Below are 24,589 nucleotides of genomic sequence, written 5' to 3' on the forward strand. Positions count from 1 at the left end.
TAATTGTTAGCTCCACCATTACTGGTTACTTCTGTGAACTTTCATTATCCCCCCTCCTCACAAAGACAAATGTGAAAATATCTTGAAGTTATGTGGGTTTTTGGTAACAGAATTACAAGGAACAAGACAATATTACCAAAATGATTTCTACAAACCCAAATGTAAGTGTTGATAATAGTAGTCAGGGGTCTTTATGTCAACATGATTCTGGTTTTATGTAGTTCTGATATTGGACCTTTTAAGACTTTTTCTGGTGATGTTTTCTAAGATCCCTTTTCCATCTGTTGACCCAGAAATCAAAGCCTTCACTGGTTGAAAAATGTATCTAGAATTACATTTAGGCCCAGTCCTTACGAGGACCACCTGCGCCCCTCCCTCTGCCTTCTCCCTTTTCGGGCAAGCATGTCGCTTATGGCCAACATCACCACACTCAAAACACCGTTGACTACCCGTACTAGCATAAGCCATATACAGTCTATTGTCATACTTGACTTAAACGATAACTCCAAAGTCTGCTCCGGTGAGTCCAAAAACATAAACACCTGTCGCCGAAACGACCTAACCTGTTTCAACGCCGGGTGTTTGAAACGACCTAACCTGTTTCAACGCCGGGTGATGAAACGACCTAACCTGTTTCAACGCCGGGTGATGAAACGACCTAACCTGTTTCAACGCCGGGTGTTTGAAACGACCTAACCTGTTTCAACGCCGGGTGTTTGAAACGACCTAACCTGTTTCAACGCCGGGTGTTTGAAACGACCTAACCTGTTTCAACGCCGGGTGTTGGAAACGACCTAACCTGTTTCAACGGCGGGTGTTTGAAACGCCCTAACCTGTTTCAACGCTGGGTGATGAAACGACCTAACCTGTTTCAACGCCAGGTGTTTGAAACGACCTAACGCCGGGTGTTTGAAACGACCTAACCTGTTTCAACGCCGGGTGTTTGAAACGACCTAACCTGTTTCAACGCCAGGTGTTTGAAACGACCTAACCTGTTTCAACGCCGGGTGTTTGAAACGACCTAACCTGTTTCAACGCCGGGTGTTTGAAACGACCTAACCTGTTTCAACGCCAGGTGTTTGAAACGACCTAACCTGTTTCAACGCCGGGTGTTTGAAACGACCTAACCTGTTTCAACGCCAGGTGTTTGAAACGACCTAACCTGTTTCAACGCCAGGTGTTTGAAACGACCTAACCTGTTTCAACGCCGGGAGTTTGAAACGACCTAACCTGTTTCAACGCCGGGTGTTTGAAACGACCTAACCTGTTTCAACGGCGGGTGTTTGAAACGACCTAACCTGTTTCAATGCCGGGTGTTTGAAACCCAACTGGACAATCTTAATTGAACTTGAGAACTTCCCAAACAGCAATAACTCGCGCTCCAACAGCTCATTGGGTATAAACGGCGGTACATTCGAAATCGTTACCCTTGTTGACGGAGAGAAAAGCGGCGTAACTTGAATAAACATTCCTTTAAGAAGTACGCCATGCTCAACCATACGATCTACAAGACACTCTTCTTTAAGAAGTACACCATGCTCAACCATACGATCTACAAGACTCTCTTCTTTAAGAAGTACACCATGCTCAACCATACGATCTACAAGACTCTCTTCTTTAAGAAGTACACCATGCTCAACCATACGATCTACAAGACTCTCTTCTTTAAGAAGTACGCCATGCTCAACCATACAATCTACAAGACTCTCTTCTTTAAGAAGTACACCATGCTCAACCATACAATCTACAATACTCTCTTCTTTAAGAAGTACACCATGCTCAACCATACGATCAACAAGAGCATTTTGGTAACGGAATTACGAGTTTTAATCACTTAATAATTCACCCAAAAAATATACATCAGAAAAATCACTAGAACTAATTGTTAGCTCCACCATTACTTCTGTGAACTTTCATTATCCCCCCTCCTCACAAAGACAAATGTGAAAATATCTTGAAGTTATGTGGGTTTTTGGTAACGGAATTACAAGGCACAAGGTAATATTTCTGAAACTTAAAGAAGGTTAATGTTTTCTCCAAACCCAAATGTAAGTGTTGATATTAGTAGTCAGGGGTCTTTATGTTATGGTGAGTGAATGAGGACCCAAAAGCGAATCAACTTAAACAGAGCTTCTTTAATTACCAAACATAGGTAGGCTCAGATGGACCGGCAGATTCCGACAGGACAGGACAAGGTTACAGCAAACATGACGGCAGTCTGGTTCAGGCATGAATGACACAAACAAACAAGAATCCGACAAGGACAGGAGCAGAAACAGAGAGAGATATAGGGACCTAATCAGAGGGAAAAAGGGAACAGGTGGGGAACGGGGTGAATGGGTAGTTAGAGGAGACAAGGGACAGCTGGGGGAAAGCGGGGGAGAAAAGGTAACCTAACACGACCAGCAGAGGGAGACAGGGTGAAGGGAAAGGACAGAGACAAGACAACATGACAGTACATGACAGTACCCCCCCACTCACCGAGCGCCTCCTGGCGCACTCGAGGAGGAAACCTGGCGGCAACGGAGGAAATCATCAATCAGCGCATGGTCCAGCACGTCCCGAGAGGGAACCCAACTCCTCTCCTCAGGACCGTACCCCTCCCAGTCAACTAGGTACTGATGACCACGGCCCCGAGGACGCATGTCCAAGATTTTACGGACCCTGTAGATAGGTGCGCCCTCGACAAGGATGGGGGGGGGGGGGGGAAGACGAGCGGGGGCGCGAAGAACGGGCTTAACACAGGAGACATGGAAGACCGGGTGGACGCGACGAAGATATCGCGGAAGAAGAAGTCGCACTGCGACAGGATTAATGACCTGAGAGATACGGAATGGACCAATGAACCGCGGGGTCAACTTGCGAGAAGCCGTCTTAAGGGGAAGGTTCTGAGTGGAGAGCCAAACTCTCTGACCGCGACAATATCTAGGGCTCTTCGTTCTACGCTTATTAGCAGCTCTCACAGTCTGCGCCCTATAACGGCAAAGTGCAGACCTGACCCTCTTCCAGGTGCGCTCGCAACGTTGGACAAAAGCCTGAGCGGAGGGGACGCTGGACTCGGCGAACTGAGATGAGAACAACGGAGGCTGGTACCCGAGGCTACTCTGAAAAGGAGATAGCCCGGTCGCAGACGAAGGAAGCGAGTTGTGGGCGTATTCTGCCCAGGGGAGCTGTTCTGACCAAGACGCAGGGTTGCGAAAAGAAAGACTGCGTAAGATGCGACCAATAGTCTGATTGGCCCGTTCTGCTTGACCGTTAGACTGGGGGTGAAAGCCGGAAGAGAGACTGACGGAAGCCCCAATCAAACGGCAAAACTCCCTCCAAAATTGAGACGTGAATTGCGGACCTCTGTCCGAAACGACGTCTGACGGAAGGCCATGAATTCTGAAAACATTCTCGATGATGATTTGTGCCGTCTCTTTAGCAGAAGGAAGCTTAGCAAGGGGAATGAAATGAGCCGCCTTAGAGAACCTATCGACAACCGTAAGAATAACAGTCTTCCCCGCTGACGAAGGCAGTCCGGTGACAAAATCTAAGGCGATGTGAGACCACGGTCGAGAGGGAATAGGAAGCGGCCTGAGACGGCCGGCAGGAGGAGAGTTACCGGACTTAGTCTGCGCGCAGACCGAACAAGCAGCCACGAAACGACGCGTGTCATGCTCCCGGGTGGGCCACCAGAAACGCTGGCGAATGGAAGCAAGCGTACCCCGAACGCCAGGGTGGCCGGCTAACTTGGCAGAGTGAGCCCACTGAAGAACGGCCAGACGAGTAGGAACGGGAACGAAAAGAAGGTTCCTAGGACAAGCGCGCGGCGACGGAGTTTGAGTGAGTGCTTGCTTTACCTGCCTCTCAATTCCCCAGACAGTCAACCCGACAACACGCCCCTCAGGGAGAATCCCCTCGGGGTCAGTGGAGGCTACTGAGGAACTGAAGAGACGAGACAAAGCATCAGGCTTGGTGTTCTTAGAGCCCGGACGATAAGAAATCACGAACTCGAAACGAGCGAAAAACAGCGCCCAACGCGCCTGACGCGCATTAAGTCGTTTGGCAGAACGGATGTACTCAAGGTTCCTATGGTCAGTCCAAACGACAAAAGGAACGGTCGCCCCCTCCAACCACTGTCGCCATTCGCCTAGGGCTAACCGGATGGCGAGCAGTTCGCGGTTACCCACATCATAGTTACGTTCCGACGGCGACAGGCGATGAGAAAAATACGCGCATGGGTGGACCTTGTCGTCAGAGAGGGAGCGCTGAGAAAGGATGGCTCCCACTCCCACCTCTGACGCGTCAACCTCGACAACAAACTGTCTAGAGACGTCAGGTGTAACAAGGATAGGAGCGGATGTAAAACGATTCTTGAGGAGATCAAAAGCTCCCTGGGCGGAAACGGACCACTTAAAGCACGTCTTGACAGAAGTAAGGGCTGTGAGAGGAGCTGCCACCTGACCGAAATTACGGATGAAACGACGATAGAAGTTCGCGAAGCCGAGAAAGCGCTGCAGCTCGACGCGTGACTTAGGGACGGGCCAATCAATGACAGCTTGGACCTTAGCGGGATCCATCTTAATGCCTTCAGCGGAAATAACAGAACCGAGAAATGTGACGGAGGAGGCATGAAAAGTGCACTTCTCAGCCTTCACAAAAAGACAATTCTCTAAAAGGCGCTGGAGGACACGTCGAACGTGCTGAACATGAATCTGGAGTGACGGTGAAAAAATCAGGATATCGTCAAGGTAAACGAAAACAAAGATGTTCAGCATGTCTCTCAGGACATCATTGACTAATGCCTGAAAGACAGCTGGAGCGTTAGCGAGGCCGAAAGGAAGAACCCGGTATTCAAAGTGCCCTAACGGAGTGTTAAACGCCGTCTTCCACTCGTCCCCCTCCCTGATGCGCACGAGATGGTAAGCGTTACGAAGGTCCAACTTAGTGAAAAACCTGGCTCCCTGCAGGATCTCGAAGGCTGAAGACATAAGAGGAAGCGGATAACGATTCTTCACTGTTATGTCATTCAGCCCTCGATAATCTATGCAGGGGCGCAGAGACCCGTCCTTCTTCTTGACAAAAAAAAACCCCGCTCCGGCGGGAGAGGAGGAGGGGACTATGGTACCGGCGTCAAGAGCTACAGACAAATAATCTTTGAGAGCCTTACGTTCGGGAGCCGACAGAGAGTATAGTCTACCCCGGGGGGGGGGTGGTTCCCGGAAGGAGATCAATACTACAATCATACGACCGGTGTGGAGGAAGAGAGGTGGCCCTGGACCGACTGAACACCGTGCGCAGATCGTGATATTCCTCCGGCACCCCTGTCAAATCACCAGGCTCCTCCTGTGAAGAAGAGACAGAGGAAACAGGAGGGATAGCAGACATTAAACATTTCACATGACAAGAGACGTTCCAGGAGAGGATAGAATTACTAGACCAATTAATGGAAGGATTATGACAAACTAGCCAGGGATGGCCCAAAACAACAGGTGTAAAAGGTGAACGAAAAATTAAAAAAGAAATGGTTTCACTATGATTACCAGAAACAGTGAGGGTTAAAGGTAGCGTCTCACGCTGAATCCTGGGGAGAGGACTACCATCCAGGGCGAACAAGGCCGTGGGCTCCTTTAACTGTCTGAGAGGAATGTCATGTTCCCGAGCCCAGGTCTCGTCCATAAAACAGCCCTCCGCCCCAGAGTCTATTAAGGCACTGCAGGAAGCTGACGAACCGGTCCAGCGTAGATGGACCGACAAGGTAGTGCAGGATCTTGAAGGAGAGACAGGAGTAGTAGCGCTCACCAGTAGCCCTCCGCTTACTGACGAGCTCTGGCCTTTTACTGGACATGAAGTGACAAAATGACCAGCGGAACCGCAATAGAGACAGAGGCGGTTGGTGATTCTCCGTTCCCTCTCCTTAGTCGAGATGCGGATACCTCCCAGCTGCATGGGCTCAGCACCCGAGCCGGCAGAGGAAGATGGTAGTGATGCGGAGAGGGAGGCGACGGAGAGCGCGAGCTCCTTTCCACGAGCTCGGTGACGAAGATCAACCCGTCGCTCAATGCGAATAGCGAGTTCAATCAAGGAATCCACGCTGGAAGGAACCTCCCGGGAGAGAATCTCATCCTTTACCTCTGCGCGGAAACCCTCCAGAAGACGAGCGAGCAAGGCCGGCTCGTTCCAGCCACTGGAGACAGCAAGAGTGCGAAACTCAATAGAGTAGTCTGTTATGGATCGATTGCCTTGACATAGGGAAGACAGGGCCCTGGAAGCCTCCTCCCCAAAAACAGATCGATCAAAAACCCGTATCATCTCCTCCTTAAAGTCTTGATACTGGTTAGTACACTCAGCCCTTGCCTCCCAGATTGCCGTGCCCCACTCACGAGCCCGTCCAATAAGGAGAGATATGACGTAGGCGACACGAGCAGTGCTCCTGGAGTAAGTGTTGGGCTGGAGAGAAAACACAATATCACACTGGGTGAGGAACGAGCGGCATTCAGTGGGCTCCCCAGAGTAACACGGCGGGTTATTGATTCTGGGCTCCGGAGATTCGAAAGCCCTGGAAGTGGCCGGTGGATCGAGGCAGAGATGGTGAACCTGTTCTGTGAGGTTGGAGACTTGGGTGGCCAGGGTCTCAACGGCATGTCGAGCAGCAGACACTTCCTGCTCGTGTCTGCCTAGCATCGCTCCCTGGATCCCGACGGCTGAGTGGAGAGGATCCGAAGTCGCTGGGTCCATTCTTGGTCGGATTCTTCTGTTATGGTGAGTGAATGAGGACCCAAAAGCGAATCAACTTAAACAGAGCTTCTTTAATTACCAAACATAGGTAGGCTCAGATGGACCGGCAGATTCCGACAGGACAGGACAAGGTTACAGCAAACATGACGGCAGTCTGGTTCAGGCATGAATGACACAAACAAACAAGAATCCGACAAGGACAGGAGCAGAAACAGAGAGAGATATAGGGACCTAATCAGAGGGAAAAAGGGAACAGGTGGGGAACGGGGTGAATGGGTAGTTAGAGGAGACAAGGGACAGCTGGGGGAAAGCGGGGGAGAAAAGGTAACCTAACACGACCAGCAGAGGGAGACAGGGTGAAGGGAAAGGACAGAGACAAGACAACATGACAGTACATGACACTTTATGTCAACATGATTCTGTTTTTATGTAGTTCTGATATTGGACCTCTTAAGACTTTTTTCTGGTGATGTTATCTAAGATCCCTTTTACATCTGTTGACCCAGAAATCAAAGCCTTCACTGGTTGAAACATGTATCTAGAATTACATTTACCAAAAATATACACTCTTAGATTTCATTTGACACCCAATTACACATGCTCCTATGAACGTCATAATTGGTGCTTAAATCAAAATCTAATTTTATTGGTCACAACACATGGTTAGTAGATGTTATTGGGAGTCTAGCGAAATGCTTGTGCTTCTAGTTCCGACAGTGCAGTATTATCTAACAAGTAATATCTAACAATTTCACAAATACCTAATAGACAATCCTTTTACATGGAAATGCCCTACTGTACCTCTAGAGATACTATCCATCCCCAACTAGTAATAAAGTGGTCGGGCTGGTTGCTACTGGCCTCTCCAGCTTCAGCCTGAATCCCACCCATGATGAGAGGAGGTTTACTGGACACACAGGGAGAAACTACAGTCTGAATCACACCCATGATGAGAGGAGGTTTACTGGACACACAGAGAGAAACTACAGTCTGAATCACACCCATGATGAGAGGAGGTTTACTGGACACACAGGGAGAACCTACAGTCTGAATCACACCCATGATGAGAGGAGGTTTAATGGACACACAGGGAGAAACTACAGTCTGAATCCCACCCATGATGAGACTACCTTTAAGGCATAAGGGTTTGGTTAATGTTAGGGTTGAGGTTAGGGTTAAGGTTAGGGTTAATGTTAGGGTTAATGTTAGGGTTAAGGTTAGTGTTAAGGTTAGGGTTAATGTAAGGATTAAGGTTAGTGTTAAGGTTAGGGTCCGTTTTAGGTTTTGGTCAGACGGGCTGTCAATGGGATGTTGGTCAGAAAAGTCCATTTAGTCTTTTCCTTCTCAACCCTGTCCTCCCCCTAACCAGCTCATATCATGTATTCCACCACCAGCACACCTGATTCACTAATCAGAGGTTTGGATGATTAGTTGACCAGTGGTACAAAGTGGACTGGATCTAGGTGAACTATGTGGAGAGTCTTCCAGGGACAGTACAGTACAGACTGAGAAGCTAACAACAGTGTAGTTTACTCAACTCATTCAAACTATCATGACTATTGTTTAGAGAGAAGATCTGCACAAGGGCATAAAGTTTAAGATATAGCAAGAGAGGACAATATGGTGCAAGGTTGCCAAAGTGGAATCAAAAGTTATAGGCCTAATCATCAATCAAATATGAAATATAAAACCAAAATATAATCTACATATAAAGACAACATGTCATCTACATGTGTTATAGAATAGCTCCCTTCTCACATCTCAGGTCATGTTTGGACTGGAACGTGACAACTCAACGGGCTATGCGCATCTCCCCAATAGCCTACAGAAAACTTTCCTGAGTGCAATGTCATTAATGTGACCGATATGTACAGTATAATAAGCATAGTGAAGAAGGAAAAGATCCCACCTCTGACGCACAGCAGAGACATCACTGCTGAGATTTCCCCTGGAGCAAGAGTCCCTCAAGAATTTAAAAACAGTCATTGCGTTACAATGAATGTCCTCCCCAAACGCTTGTTGCATCGTGAACTATCCTTCCAGTCCCTTGGGAGTTCATCGGATGGATGATGCGCCGCTGCCATTTACTTGGATGAGAAGTTGGACGAACGCTCCTCCAGCTCACGATACGAAATGGTGGAGAACAACAGTGTGGTGATGTGTCGTTCACGAACGAACGGCTCTTTTTGAACGGATCTTTTTGTTGAACCTCGGCAACCGAATTGCATCGGTGAAAGAGCCATTCCTCTGGCTCTATGATTTGCAAACTGCTACTACTGCTTGTTGAGATCAGAACAACGTTTTTCTGTAGATAAATTACAACACCATTATCTAAAGGGGGTGAATCCTCACTGCAGAAATAATAAATAGTGGGGAGAGAGTTGTGATTGTATGTTTGTTTGTACAGTTATGGCTGTAATGTTATTATTTTGTGTTCTCACTAAACACCCACATTTGTATTTGTGTGGGAAATGTTTGTAGGCTATGGTTGCTGTTTGTATTTCATTGAACTTTAGGCCCATACAAAGACAAATCACACAACATAGAATTCCAAATAACTTTTGGCAAAAATACACGAAATAAAAGTCAAGTGAAAATAGTTATAAATGTCTTTATCAATTATGAGTAGCTAAACATTATCGACTTTTGGACACTGATGCGCAGGAGAACCCCTAGCTGTCAATCAAGCAGGCGCGGTGAACGGATTATGACGCTCAAGCGTTCCAAATGACGCAACAATACAGCTCCAGACCAGAGAAAGTTAAATCCGAGGATATTATTCGGTTCAACACTAAAACTGAGGTTTGACACGTGTGATTTGAGGTGAGTCAAATATTTACAAAAGTTTACAATACATTAACCATCCGCTTCGTTATTTCTGTTGCTATCAATCACTCCATCTGTATCTACTCTTCTGTCTGTCGGACTATCTGAATTGTCTGTGTACTGTCTAGCCAGCATATGCCAGAAAGGTTCTTTCACAAAGGCTCATATTCACAAAGTCTCATAGAAGGAGTGCTGATCAATAATCAGTTAGGTCTTTTAAATGAAACTGAATACGTTTTGATGGACAGGAGGCGACCTGATCCTAGATCAGCACTCCTACCCTGAAACACTTTGTGAACACAATCCAGGTGTACTGTGATTATGAAGTTGTGATGAGGTATTATTATATTAGTTGTGCTGATGCATGATGGGTTGTAGGCTAGAGCTTGAGGACTCAACTCTGAAGACTGTTTCTGAATTCACTGACCTGGTGAGTAAATGTTGTGTACAATGGCATCATCTAGTGACAGAAACATAGAAACACAGATTGTTGCTAAATGAAGGCATCTCTTTATTTTCCAGAAATAAAACTTGTAGACCTTTCCTGCAGTCTCTGAGGAGATGGACACCTCTTCTTCTTCTGGACGATCTCCGTCTCCTACTGGGACTGTCTTCTTACCCCCTCCTATCATGTGGAACAGTCTGTAAGTCATTCATCACATAACCTAGCTCTGGTCCAGGGCATTATGTGCGGCTTGCTGAAGGAAGGCTCAGTGTCTGCAAGCTGTACGTAACGCCCTGGACCAGAGTGACACATTACCCACCTCTGGCCATCATGGACAGTCAACTCATCACATTCACGTACTGTAAGTCACAGTTGTGTGATTTGTGTTATTAAAGACAGTTAAATTGAGCAGAAGTTGAATTATTATTTTAATATTGTAGTAAATTGTCTGAGTTCACTTCCTAAATAATTTGTTGACATTCCTTTGCTCCCAGCTACAAGCAGGCAGAGATGGAGGTTCACTTCCTGAGAGAAGAGAAGAAGACCTGTACAGAGAAGGAAGCCCACATGCTTGAGTTGAGGGGGAAGAATCGAACAATCCGAAATCAGAAGAAGGAGATGGACAGACTCCAAGTGTGCCTCTGGGAGGAGGAAAAGAAGAAGAGGAATGGTGGAACGGAGAAGGACAAGATCATTGAACAATTACAGTTTGAGACAGACCATCTCCGAGCCCTTTTAAAAGATGAAAGGAGGAGAAGAAGAGTAGAAAGGGGTATCATGGAAGAGTGGAAGGCTGAGATCCTGAGACTGAGGGAGGCAGAGAGCCAGAGGGAGGCAGAGAGCCAGAGGGAGGCAGAGAGTCAGAGGGAGGCAGAGAGCCAGAGAGATGCAGAAAGACAGAGAGAAGCAGAGAGACAGAGAGAAGCAGAGAGACAGAGAGAAGCAGAGAGACAGAGAGAAGCAGAGAGACAGAGGGAGGCAGAGAGAGAGAGGGAAGCAGCGAGACAGAGGGAAGCAGAGAGAGCCACAGAAGCAATGGAGCACCAGAGAAAACTGCAGGAGATCCACAGACTCAAACAACTGCTGGATCTACTGATGGTGGACCTACAACTGGCCCACGTAAGACATGTCATTGTTATTAGTTATAAGGCAGTGTATATTTACCCAGCTGAAAATGAATAGTGGCAGACAGCGGTACGCTAACCCAGTGTTAACTTTTATTCCTTTCCTTAACCCTTACCTTAACCTCACTGAAACTATACCTAACCTTTACCTTAACCCAACCCTAGGTCCTGAACCTAACCTTCATTTATCTCAACCCCTATGCCTTTCTTCTGCCGGTTGAATATCCACTTCCTTATTAACGTCATTACTGTTGTTGTTGTTGATAACTGTATCTGTGAAGGTTGTAAATAGCTGCATTAGTGAAGCATCATTTGTAGGAGTAATTTCTACAAGCATAAACATCAGAGGCAACATTGTTGTAACATCACACAAATTGTAACAGGAATTTCTCAAACCCCTAACTGAATGGGCAACAAGGTTGTGTGTTTGTATTTGAACACATTTTGGACATAATTGATTCCATAAAATGTCTCATAATTTTTTCAAACCATGATAATACATTAATTGACAATGAATTGTCCAGATGAATTGATCAAAATGACCCTGCTATTGATGTTGTCCAGTGTTTGATTCAATTACCTAGCTCTAGGTTGTATTTCTGTGTATCATTCTCTGCAAATCCTTTGAAAGTATGTCTTGGTAATAGATTATCACTAATTTAACCTTTTAAAATGAAGCAAGAGATTGAGAGATTGAGGCTATGGCAGAAAGTCATGGAGGATCAGCGACCAAGACTGGCCTGGAAGAACAAATCTATTGAAACAGGAAGAGAGAGGGAAAGAGAGAGAGAAAGGGAGATGGAAAGGAAGAGAAAAGCAGAATTGGAAAGTCAAGAAATGAAGAAGAAAGTGGAACAGGCAGAAGAAACGATAAAAGCGTTAGAACGAGAGATTGAGAGATTGAAAGAGATTGAGAAGGAAATCATATTTGAAAGAGAAAGAGACATGCGTATTGCAGAGAATGAGAAAGTCAAACTGGTCAACGAAAAGGTAAAAGAGTTAGAGAGAGAGGTTGAGAGACTGAAAGAAGATATGACAACAAAAGAGATTCAATACAAAATCAAATTTGAAAGAGCGAAAGAAGCGTTTAGAAGACAGAATGAGAGAGTGAAACAGGTTAACCAAAATGTACTAGTGTTAGACAGAGAGGTTGTGAGAATGAAAGAAGAGATTAGATTGAAAGACGAGACTGAACCAGAGAGAACATTTGATAGAGACAGAGAGAGAGAAAATGATTGGAGACGAAGTGAAGAGGAGTTGAAAAATAGAGTGGAGAGAGAGATGGAGATGGAGACAGCCCTCATCAATGACAAAAATACGTCTGAATTGGAGGAAGTCTTCAAGAAAATCAAGGAACAGCAGATAGAATTAGAAAATATGGAAACAGACAAATATAAATGGAAACAGAACCAAATGGACATGGAGGAGAAGATGGAGGGTGAGCACAACAAACAGAAAGAGGTAGAAAGAAAGAGAATGGAGAAAATACCAAAACAGAGACAAGAAGAAGATGAGAAGAAGAAGGAGATGGAGAGAGAAGAAGAAGAGGAGAGACGCAAACAGAAGCACATAGAGATGGAAGAGGAAGAAAGAGAGAGGGAGAAAGAGAGACAGAGACAGATCAAAAGGAAGAGAATGGAGAAGAGACAGAAAATTATGGAAAGAGAAGAAGAGAGACAGAGAGAGATTGAAAGAGAGATTGAAGAAGAAAGATGTAAACAGAAGCAAATAGAGATGGAAGAGGAAGAACGAGAAAGGGAGAAAGAGAGACAGAGAGAGATCAAAAGGAAGAGAATGGAGAAGAGACAGAAAATTATGGAAAGAGAAGAAGAGAGACAGAGAGAGATTGAAGAAGAAAGATGTAAACAGAAGCAAATAGAGATGGAAGAGGAAGAAAGAGAGAGGGAGAAAGAGAGACAGAGAGAGATCAAAAGGAAGAGAATGGAGAAGAGACAGAAAATTATGGAAAGAGAAGAAGACAGAGAGAGAGATTGAAAGAGAGCACGAAGAAGAAAGATGTAAACAGAAGCAAATAGAGATGGAAGAGGAAGAAAGAGAAGAAGAGAGACAGAGAGAGATTGAAAGAGAGAATGAAGAACAACTATTTAAACAGAAGCAAATAGAGATGGAAGAGGAAGAAAGAGAAGAAGAGAGACAGAGAGCGATCGAAGAGAAAGAGAGACAGAGAGAGATGGGAGAGAAAGAAAGACGACAACAACAAGAGGAGAGAAAGATAATGTTTGAGAGAGATCAAGAAGAAGAAAATATATGGAAACAGAAGCAAATTGACATGGAGAAGGAGGGAAGAGAGAGGGAGAACAAGAGAGAGAGAGATAGAAGAGATACACAGACGACAACAACAAGAGGAGAGACAGAAACAAATGGAGAAGGAGAAAGACAATGACAATCAGAGAGAGATGGAATTAAAAGATCAGCAACAGAAAGAGATGGAGAAAGAAAAGATGATTATGAGAGAAAGGGAGGAAGCAGGAAGAAGAAAGGAAGGGCAGAAAAATATTTTTGGGGAAATTGAGGGACAGAATGAACTGGAGATAGAACAGGAGAGAGAGATGGAAGAAAAGCAGGAAGTGATTAAGGAAGCAGAGGAAGAGTACAGGGAAAGAGAAGAGAGAGGAAAGGAAGTAAGCATGAAGAAACATGTAGTAGTTAATGTTAAAGCAAAAGCACGGGAAGTCTTCAATAGGCGTAAAGAGAGGAGGTTAGAAGTGTTGAAGGGGGAACGAGAACACATAGAAAGAGGACAACAAATCAGGAGGGAGAAGGAGGAAAGACGGCTGGAGATGGAAAGAAAACAGGAGAGGGCAAGACAACAAGAGGAGCAGGATAAAAAACGAGAGATTGAAATTGCTAGACAGAAAGAAATGTTGAGACTAAGAGAGGAGGAGAGGCAGAGAGAGGAAGAGAGAGGAGGAGAGAAAGAAAGCCATTAAATGCCTTTTATCTTTAATCAGAGAGAGAGAAGAAATAATACAGGCAAAAAAAAGAGAGGAGATGGTGGAAGAGGAAAGAAGGGAGATCCTTGAGTACAAGAGGGGTGACTTAGAGGAGGAGGAGAAGGAAGATGACAAGGAGGACATTCTCCCACCCGATAAAAGTATCCGAAGGAGAGCTGTGGGCTGGGTAAATAAGAAGTGGGAGAAGAGGAACATCAGAAAGATAGAGAGAACGTATCAGAGAGAGGCTGAGGAGGGTCATAAGATCGTCCACATAGGTAAGACCTGTTTTCCCTCTACTTATGACATTATCCTCTGTAGTCTCCTCTACACACATAAGTTCCACACCAGTCATCATGTTGCATCATTGTTTCAATATAAAACTACTGTCCAAAGAATATGTTAGCTGACATGGCTCATTGAGTGACTGACTGACATAACAAGAAAAATACTGCTGATAACAACCACGTTTTTAAATGGTACCTTGTGTCATCTACTAGTCTAACTCTCAAGACTAAGTAGAGACCCAGAAAGAGTTCCTAAAAACACACACACAAAAACGTGTTTTGGGGGGATCCGGGGGCTACTAGTGGCCATGGGGCGCTAAGCGATCACATATGCCCTGGCACTATACAAAGAATAGGTGCCATTCTGGACTCATGTTCAACTTAGGGCCAGGTCAATTCGGGATGGGAATTATTGCACTTTATTGACAAATTCCATGCCTTGCTCAACTGAAAAGAGTAAAGAATCATTGAGATCCAATTGTGTTTTCTATTCTTCATTCCCTGTGTCCATTACATTTAAGTTGATACCAGATCCACTAAGATGAATGTAAACTCTACTTCTTCTCCCCTCCCAGCCATCCCTGGACACACAAGGCTAACATCCACCATGACCCGGGCAGAGAGAGAGAGGGAGAAGAGGAAGGAGCTGCTGAAGGCTGAGGAGAGAAGGAAGAAGATGGAGGATTTCAATAAGCAGTGGAGAGAGCGGTCCCTGCTTAAAAAACAGACTCATCAACAACTGAAGGAGGAGAGGGAGAGGATGAAGGAAAACTACCTGGAGCAGATGAATCTGGAGGCTGATGCTCAAATCAACAACCGGTGTCTAACCACCCAACACAGCCACGATTACAACCACGGTCAGGAGTTGCCCGGGTGGGCCAATGGCCAACAAGTAAGCCAAGAGCCCACTGGATCTGCTGATGGCCACCAGGAAAGGCCAAGGAGGCAACAGGCATGGGCAGAGAACCAGGAGGGGAGTTCAGAGAACCAGCAGGAGGGGCCAGAGAACCATCAGGGGGGGCCAGACAGCCAGCAGCTAGAAGCTCCAGAAGAGGCTGAAACATCAGAGCGAATATCCAAGACAAAGAAAAAGCCAAGCATCTGGAAGAAAATTAGGATGAGGTAAAGAATGTTTAAACATCTATTCATGTTTTACACTGTTAATATACATGTCATCACTTTAAAAAGTGACATTATCCAACTGTGAGGGTTTAGTGTACATGCAACACACATGTAAATATATAGATACTTACCTGTCTCTGTGATGTCTTACAGCCTTCCTGACGTGCTGTCTGCCTAGAGCTGGAACTCGATGAAGCCACAGTTCCACTGAGGTTACGTTGGTAATTAAAAGTGTCGCCCAATAATTCCTCCTCTTCTTTAAGTCATCGAGCCACATTTCCTCCTCAAAACATTATAGTCTCCTCAAGCCAGCAAGTATCCTCTTCATCAGGCAACAAACCATCGAAGGTCAGTGACCCTCCTTCCAAGAACAGAGACTCTCATCTGTATCCTAGTTAAATTCATCTCTGCTTACCACCTCTACAGTCCTAGAAAATATCCCAAAAATGGAAATGGTTTCAACAGAAGTCCTCCCCTCAGACCAGTGGCTCCACAGACCAGAGTTTCTCATCTTTATTCAAGTTGAATGCAACTCTGATCATTTCCACCACCTCTCCTGTTAAGGGGAGGTTCTGAAAAGGAGGTCTGGGAGGAGGTCTGCAGGTAGCCTGGACCGGACCGGTAGCAGCTAAGTTGCTGGCTCCATCCCCGGGCAGAGCTGCTCAAGTCAGGCCAGTGATGTTTGATGATGTCATTTTTGTTAGCAAACTTTTATTCTTTAACAAAAGCATTTATTAAAAAAGCAATATTGTTGTTACGGTGTGGATTGTTTTGTTATTTATTAGAATTGAAACATCCAGTAGTCATGGTAGATGTTAGACTTTCAATGAGACACCTAACATTCCATCAGTTTGATACAATGTGTGACATGTTATATTAGAGAGGAGTCCTCTATACACATCTATTTTAGACCATAGGAGAAATATCAGATTGAAATAGCTTCTCTAAGAATCTGAGGAGAGAGCAACAGTAGACGCATCGTTAGCTCTCCCACCTCCAGTTCAGTACTCGGGTCATTCCACCAATTGAGCACCTTTTCGGGAGTGTAACTTTATATTTCACCTAATTCTAACATTCTGTCATAAAGAGCACATGTTCAACTTAATATAAAACATATTTTCCCATCTCAAAGTAACAAATACATACTATAGTAAGTGCCTATTAAGTGCCAAATAAAGTGACAGGGTTGACTGTAACAGAGTTGACTATTTCATCTAGAATCAACCATAGATCCCCATGTGACAGGGGGAATGGAATGCAAGCTTACCAAACACATGTAAATAGTTTAAACATTTCTAGACTGTCTATCTATAGGTAACAGGGTTGGTGTGTTATAATTCACCCACCCAGTGGTGATTGCAGCATGTACATCTTGGTGGATGTGGTTTCTACTGACACGGCTGATATGGCTGACTTGCTTAAACAAATGTGGATTCTGCTAATAATTGAGATGTACAAACTATGGCACAAGGGGACAACGAGTGGACTACAGGATATCTGTAATTTAGATTAAGACAATGACAGAGCTAGGATGAACGTCGTCAATATAACCATTTGTTCAGCACTTTTGAAATGTACAGCGACAGAATTTTGAACATGGGCCATTCTTACAGTATTCTCCCTGTACACCAAGTCATAACTACATATAAGCAGACAATGAAAGCTCGTACAATATTCGATGATTACATTTCTCTAAAACAGGCTATAGTCTACACGTGCACCATCAAGTCAGAGCAGTAGGCTAAGTTATGAGAGGGGAAAGGGACAAAATTATTAGGGTGAGGCACATGGGCTACTAACAGCTTACTACACAACATACACTTAGTATTACCTTCTTAGATACAGTATACATATCTCCCTGTAACGATATTCGTCTTCCTCTGACGAGGAGTATGAAGGATCGGACCAATATGCAGCGTGATACATGTCCATGTTGATCATTTATTAACATTGAACACAAAAAACAAAATAACAAGGACAACGAACGAAAACAAAACAGATCTGTCTGGTGAAGACACAGAGACAGAAAACAATCACCCACCTCTAAAATGGGAATAACAGGCTACCTAAGTATGATTCTCAATCAGAGACAACGAACGACATCTGTCTCTGATTGAGAACCATACCAGGCCAAACACATAAATATTACATAGAAAAAATAACATAGACTACCTACCCCAACTCACGCCCTGACCAAACTAACACAAAGACATAATAAAGGAACTAAGGTCCCTGGCATATTACATCATTTATAGAGAAGCTTCCAACCACTCAGGAGTCATGCTGAATAGCAGGCTAGTGATTGCTTTGTTAAGCTTGCAGTTAGCCACTGATTCCTTCCAAACCACTCATTGTTGAATTTGCGATTTCCAACTTGTGTTTATTTGGAAAGGTTGATGAGCACTGATACTTTTTATCTATAATTTATCTTCATATGACAAGGATTGAAAAAGATTTGCCAGTAGATTGTTGACTGGATGCATGATGATGACTGCTAGCTTGGTAGCTATGATTTTGAAAATATGATGTTGAACCAATCACGGCACAACCAGAGAACATTACCAACCCCTACGCTCCGTATTTCTCACTGGCTGCCCCACCACCACAGAAAGCACTAAGCTGGGCTGAAACACCTGCATTTATGAGCTGCCTTCCTCAAGAAAGCAAAAAAAAGACAGTGTTTGTATGATTTTAAAAAAAAGTTTATATTGTTTACAAACCGATATGTGACACTTATTAATGCCAAAATAACATGCAAAGCAGGCAACATATATATATATATATACAGTGCCTTGCGAAAGTATTCGGCCCCCTTGAACTTTGCGACCTTTTGCCACATTTCAGGCTTCAAACATAAAGATATAAAACTGTCTTTTTTTGTGAATAATCAACAACAAGCGGGACACAATCATGAAGTGGAACGACATTTATTGGATATTTCAAACTTTTTTAACAAATCAAAAACTGAAAAATTGGGCGTGCAAAATTATTCAGCCCCTTTACTTTCAGTGCAGCAAACTCTCTCCAGAAGTTCAGTGAGGATCTCTGAATGATCCAATGTTGACCTAAATGACTAATGATGATAAATACAATCCACCTGTGTGTAATCAAGTCTCCGTATAAATGCACCTGCACTGTGATAGTCTCAGAGGTCCGTTAAAAGCGCAGAGAGCATCATGAAGAACAAGGAACACACCAGGCAGGTCCGAGATACTGTTGTGAAGAAGTTTAAAGCCGGATTTGGATACAAAAAGATTTCCCAAGCTTTAAACATCCCAAGGAGCACTGTGCAAGCGATAATATTGAAATGGAAGGAGTATCAGACCACTGCAAATCTACCAAGACCTGGCCGTCCCTCTAAACTTTCAGCTCATACAAGGAGAAGACTGATCAGAGATGCAGCCAAGAGGCCCATGATCACTCTGGATGAACTGCAGAGATCTACAGCTGAGGTGGGAGACTCTGTCCATAGGACAACAATCAGTCGTATATTGCACAAATCTGGCCTTTATGGAAGAGTGGCAAGAAGAAAGCCATTTCTTAAAGATATCCATAAAAAGTGTTGTTTAAAGTTTGCCACAAGCCACCTAGGAGACACACCAAACATGTGGAAGAAGGTGCTCTGGTCAGATGAAACCAAAATTGAACTTTTTGGCAACAATGCAAAACGTTATGTTTGGGGTAAAAGCAACACAGCTGAACACACCATCCCCACTGTCAAACATGGTGGTGGCAGCATCATGGTTTGGGCCTGCTTTTCTTCAGCAGGGACAGGGAAGATGGTTAAAATTGATGGGAAGATGGATGGAGCCAAATACAGGACCATTCTGGAAGAAAACCTGATGGAGTCTGCAAAAGACCTGAGACTGGGACGGAGATTTGTCTTCCAACAAGACAATGATCCAAAACATAAAGCAAAATCTACAATGGAATGGTTCAAAAATAAACATATCCAGGTGTTAGAATGGCCAAGTCAAAGTCCAGACCTGAATCCAATCGAGAATCTGTGGAAAGAACTGAAAACTGCTGTTCACAAATGCTCTCCATCCAACCTCACTGAGCTCAAGCTGTTTTGCAAGGAGGAATGGGAAAAAATGTCAGTCTCTCGATGTGCAAAACTGATAGAGACATACCCCAAGCGACTTACAGCTGTAATCGCAGCAAAAGGTGGCGCTACAAAGTATTAACTTAAGGGGGCTGAATAATTTTGCACGCCCAATTTTTCAGTTTTTGATTTGTTAAAAAAGTTTGAAATATCCAATAAATGTCGTTCCACTTCATGATTGTGTCCCACTTGTTGTTGATTCTTCACAAAAAAATACAGTTTTATATCTTTATGTTTGAAGCCTGAAATGTGGCAAAAGGTCGCAAAGTTCAAGGGGGCCGAATACTTTCGCAAGGCACTGTAATTTGAATGGACTTTACCTGAGAAATGCTTCCCTAAAACTTCAGTAGCTTCCACTTTTATGAATACAACAAACTGATACTGGTTCACAGACCTCTTCCCTCCAATCCACGGTAATTACATTTGGACTTTTGGACATTACAAATGAAGTCAAATTGAAAACATTATTGGTGTTGTTGAATTAGGTTTTCATAATAGCAAGCTAGGACTGATGGTTTGGTTATCTAAACTAGCAAGCATGTTGGTTTGTTACCAAGGCAACTACTGTAGCTATCTAGTAAACTTGCTAGCTACTTCAATGGATGTTGAACACATTTCTACCGGCAAATGTGTTCAATTATAGCCATGGTATAAAAGGGATAATCAACTCAGGGCTTTATGGTTCTCTGGAAAATAATGCAAGTCCATGGAAGGTCAGTTTCACAGTGTTCATTATTTGCCATAGAACTCATAGTCCCTCGTTGATTATCCCTTACATCACTTTATGAGCTGGATTTGCCTTTCTTTGCAACAGTGGAAGCTGCTGAGGAGACTGGTTGAATGGTTGGAATGGAGTCAATGGAGTGGTATCAACCACATTAAAGATGTGGTTTCCATGTGTTTGATACCACTCAATTGACTTCATTCCAGACATTATTATGAGCTGTCTTCCCCTCAGCAGCCTCCACTGCTTTGAAATTAGTTTGTTTGTTTTCCTTTGTTAGCATTTAGCTAACAGCGTCTATGTGAATTTGCTTTTAGTTTGTGCTAATTTGCTAGCATTCAGGAAATAGAGGGCAATAGGTTTTTCTTGTGTTTTTAGCACCCACTCATGTGCTATGCCGGTAATACTGTAAATCCCGGTATGAGAGAAGGATGGTATGACAATATGAACATCTGGATACCGCCCAACCCTAATCACCACAACTATCACACCTACCACAACTACTTATCCCAACTACCACATCTACCTACCACAACTACCACCCCTATGTACCACAACCACCACACCAACCTACCAAAACTAATACACCTACCACACCTATCATCACCACAACTACAAAACCTACCATCACCAAACCTACCTAGCACAACCACCACACATATGTACCACAACTACCCCACCTACCAAACACAACTAGCAAACCTACCTACCACAACTACCACATCGACCTACCACAACTATCCTACCCACCATCAACACACCTACAATCCACCAACACCACAACTATCACATCTACTATCATCAAACTTACCACACCTACCAAACCTACCACAACTACCTACCCAAACTACCACACCTATAATCACCATACCTACCATATCTAGCATCACCAAACCTACCATCACCACTTCTCTCACACCTACATCACAAAACCTAACACACCTACCATACCTACCTTCACCAAACCATCCATCACCACACCTATCACACCTACCATCACCACACCTACCATAACCACAGCTACCTCATGTACCATCACCACACCCACCAAACCTACCTACCTACCCACCTACCTATCTACCTACCACAACTACCACACCTACCTACCACAACTATCACACCTACCATCACCACACCCACCATACCTACCATCCATACACCTACCATCACCACAAAAACCATACCATAATTACTTCACCACACCTACCATCAGACCTGCCATCACCACACCTACCATCATCACATCTACCATAACCACACCTACCATCACAACACCTACCGTCACCACACCTACCATCATCACATCTACCATAACCACACCTACCACACCTACCGTCACCACACCTACCATCACTACACTTACCATCACCACACCTACAATCACCACATCTACCATAATCACACCTACCATACCTACCTTCACAACACCTACCGTCACCACACCTACCATCACCACACCTACAACCACTCCACTTACCATTACACCTACCATCCCTACCATCCCGACACCTATCACACCTACCATCCCTACCATCCCGACACCTATCACACCTACCATCCCTACCACCACCACACCTACCATAATAAATGTGGATGAGTATGCTGCTTCATTCAATGATTACGGTATTGTAGAAGGTAGATACAGGAGTAGCCTATAGTCCACAATAATAACGTCATTGGATGTACTATAGTATCATTTATTTAATTGATGAATGAAATTGTAAATAGGCTCCTTCATTCAGTGAATACTGGATGTCTTTCTATCTCTGGGAGTATGTTAATGAAGGCTTTTCAGCTGTTGAACTATGGCAATGTCCAACAAATGTCTAAATCTTTCTTTCTTTTAGTCAACAAGTGATGAGCCAGATCAACCAATCAACGTCACTGCAGCTGTTCTACCCACCACCCCCACTGCTCTTCCTCCACCACCAACCTCATCCTCTTCTCCTGTTCAACTCATTTGTCGCCCCACTAGAAAGGACTAGTGCATACAGTTGATGTCGGAAGTTTACATACACTTAGGTTGGAGTCATTAAAACTCATTTTTCAACCACTCCACAAATTTCTTGTTAACAAACTATAGTTTTGGTAAGTTGTTTAGGACATCTACTTTGTGCATGAAACAAGTTATTTTTCCCCAAAAAATGTACTGACAGATAATTTCACTTATGATTAACTGTATCACAATTTCAGTGGGTCAGAAGTTTACATAAACTAAGTTGAATGTGCATTTAAACAGATTGGAAAATTCCAGAAAATTATGTCATGGCTTTAGAAGCTTCTGATAGGCTAATTGACATAATTTGAGGCAATTGGATGTTTACCTGTGGCTGTATTTCAAGGCCTACCTTAAAACTCAGTGCCTCTTTGCTTGACATCATGGGAAAATTGAAAGAAATCAGCCAAGACCTCAGGAAAAAAAATTGTAGACCCCCACAAGTCTGGTTCATCGTTGGGAGCAAGTTCCAAACCCTGAAGGTACCACATTCATCTGTACAAACAATAGTATGTAAGTACAGTGCCTTGCGAAAGTATTCGGCCCCCTTGAACTTTGCGACCTTTTGCCACATTTCAGGCTTCAAACATAAAGATATAAAACTGTATTTTTTTGTGAAGAATCAACAACAAGTGGGACACAATCATGAAGTGGAACGACATTTATTGGATATTTCAAACTTTTTTAACAAATCAAAAACTGAAAAATTGGGCGTGCAAAATTATTCAGCCCCCTTAAGTTAATACTTTGTAGCGCCACCTTTTGCTGCGATTACAGCTGTAAGTCGCTTGGGGTATGTCTCTATCAGTTTTGCACATCGAGAGACTGAAATTTTTTCCCATTCCTCCTTGCAAAACAGCTCGAGCTCAGTGAGGTTGGATGGAGAGCATTTGTGAACAGCAGTTTTCAGTTCTTTCCACAGATTCTCGATAGAATTCAGGTCTGGACTTTGACTTGGCCATTCTAACACCTGGATATGTTTATTTTTGAACCATTCCATTGTAGATTTTGCTTTATGTTTTGGATCATTGTCTTGTTGGAAGACAAATCTCCGTCCCAGTCTCAGGTCTTTTGCAGACTCCATCAGGTTTTCTTCCAGAATGGTCCTGTATTTGGCTCCATCCATCTTCCCATCAATCTTCCCTGTCCCTGCTGAAGAAAAGCAGGCCCAAACCATGATGCTGCCACCACCATGTTTGACAGTGGGGATGGTGTGTTCAGCTGTGTTGCTTTTACCCCAAACATAACGTTTTGCATTGTTGCCAAAAAATTCAATTTTGGTTTCATCTGACCAGAGCACCTTCTTCCACATGTTTGGTGTGTCTCCCAGGTGGCTTGTGGCAAACTTTAAACAACACTTTTTATGGATATCTTTAAGAAATGGCTTTATTCTTGCCACTCTTCCATAAAGGCCAGATTTGTGCAATATACGACTGATTGTTGTCCTATGGACAGAGTCTCCCACCTCAGCTGTAGATCTCTGCAGTTCATCCAGAGTGATCATGGGCCTCTTGGCTGCATCTCTGATCAGTCTTCTCCTTGTATGAGCTGAAAGTTTAGAGGGACGGCCAGGTCTTGGTAGATTTGCAGTGGTCTGATACTCCTTCCATTTCAATATTATCGCTTGCACAGTGCTCCTTGGGATGTTTAAAGCTTGGGAAATCTTTTTGTATCCAAATCCGGCTTTAAACTTCTTCACAACAGTATCTCGGACCTGCCTGGTGTGTTCCTTGTTCTTCATGATGCTCTCTGCGCTTTTAACGGACCTCTGAGACTAGTGCAGGTGCATTTATACGGAGACTTGATTACACACAGGTGGATTGTATTTATCATCATTAGTCATTTAGGTCAACATTGGATCATTCAGAGATCCTCACTGAACTTCTGGAGAGAGTTTGCTGCACTGAAAGTAAAGGGGCTGAAAAATTTTGCACGCTCAATTTTTCAGTTTTTGATTTGTTAAAAAAGTTTGAAATATCCAATAAATGTCGTTCCACTTCATGATTGTGTCCCACTTGTTGTTGATTCTTCACAAAAAAATACAGTTTTATATATTTATGTTTGAAGCCTGAAATGTGGCAAAAGGTCGCAAAGTTCAAGGGGGCCGAATACTTTCGCAAGGCACTGTATAAACACCATGGGACCACGCAGCTGTCATACCACTCAGGAAGGAGATGTGCTCTGTCTCCTAGAGATGAACGTACTTTGGTGCAAAAAGTGCAAATCAATCCCAGAACAACAGCAAAGGACCCTGTGAAGTAGCTGGAGGAAACAGGTACAAAAATA

The 24,589-nt window shown here is 43.9% G+C and overlaps 2 protein-coding genes across 2 annotated transcripts; both read left to right on the top strand.

The window, feature by feature from the left end:
• Positions 1-10,107: 10,107 nt before the first annotated feature.
• Positions 10,108-13,349, top strand: LOC110525195 (uncharacterized). The gene is made up of 2 exons (XM_036979302.2): positions 10,108-10,190; positions 10,486-13,349. Exons 1-2 carry the CDS (start codon positions 10,108-10,110, stop codon positions 11,171-11,173), a joined length of 771 nt encoding a protein of 256 aa, XP_036835197.2. The 3' UTR covers positions 11,174-13,349.
• Positions 13,350-14,034: 685 nt separating this feature from the next.
• Positions 14,035-22,414, top strand: LOC110525083 (uncharacterized). Its single transcript, XM_090239214.1, has 2 exons — positions 14,035-15,478; positions 22,155-22,414. Exons 1-2 carry the CDS (start codon positions 14,898-14,900, stop codon positions 22,303-22,305), a joined length of 732 nt encoding a protein of 243 aa, XP_090095340.1. The 5' UTR covers positions 14,035-14,897; the 3' UTR covers positions 22,306-22,414.
• Positions 22,415-24,589: the final 2,175 nt, after the last annotated feature.

This window comes from Oncorhynchus mykiss, chromosome 6 (assembly GCF_057628025.1).
Source record: "Oncorhynchus mykiss isolate SJ-2025 chromosome 6, ASM5762802v1, whole genome shotgun sequence".
NCBI lineage: Eukaryota > Metazoa > Chordata > Actinopteri > Salmoniformes > Salmonidae > Oncorhynchus > Oncorhynchus mykiss.

Excerpts from the sequence above, each read along its gene's own strand:
- LOC110525083 (XM_090239214.1), top strand. The coding sequence starts at position 14,898 with ATGAATGTAAACTCTACTTCTTCTCCCCTCCCAGCCATCCCTGGACAC. Across the intron at positions 15,479-22,154 it reads TGGAAGAAAATTAGGATGAG|TCAACAAGTGATGAGCCAGA; the intron begins GTAAAGAATGTT and ends TCTTTCTTTTAG.
- LOC110525195 (XM_036979302.2), top strand. The coding sequence starts at position 10,108 with ATGGACACCTCTTCTTCTTCTGGACGATCTCCGTCTCCTACTGGGACT. Across the intron at positions 10,191-10,485 it reads CCTATCATGTGGAACAGTCT|CTACAAGCAGGCAGAGATGG; the intron begins GTAAGTCATTCA and ends CTTTGCTCCCAG.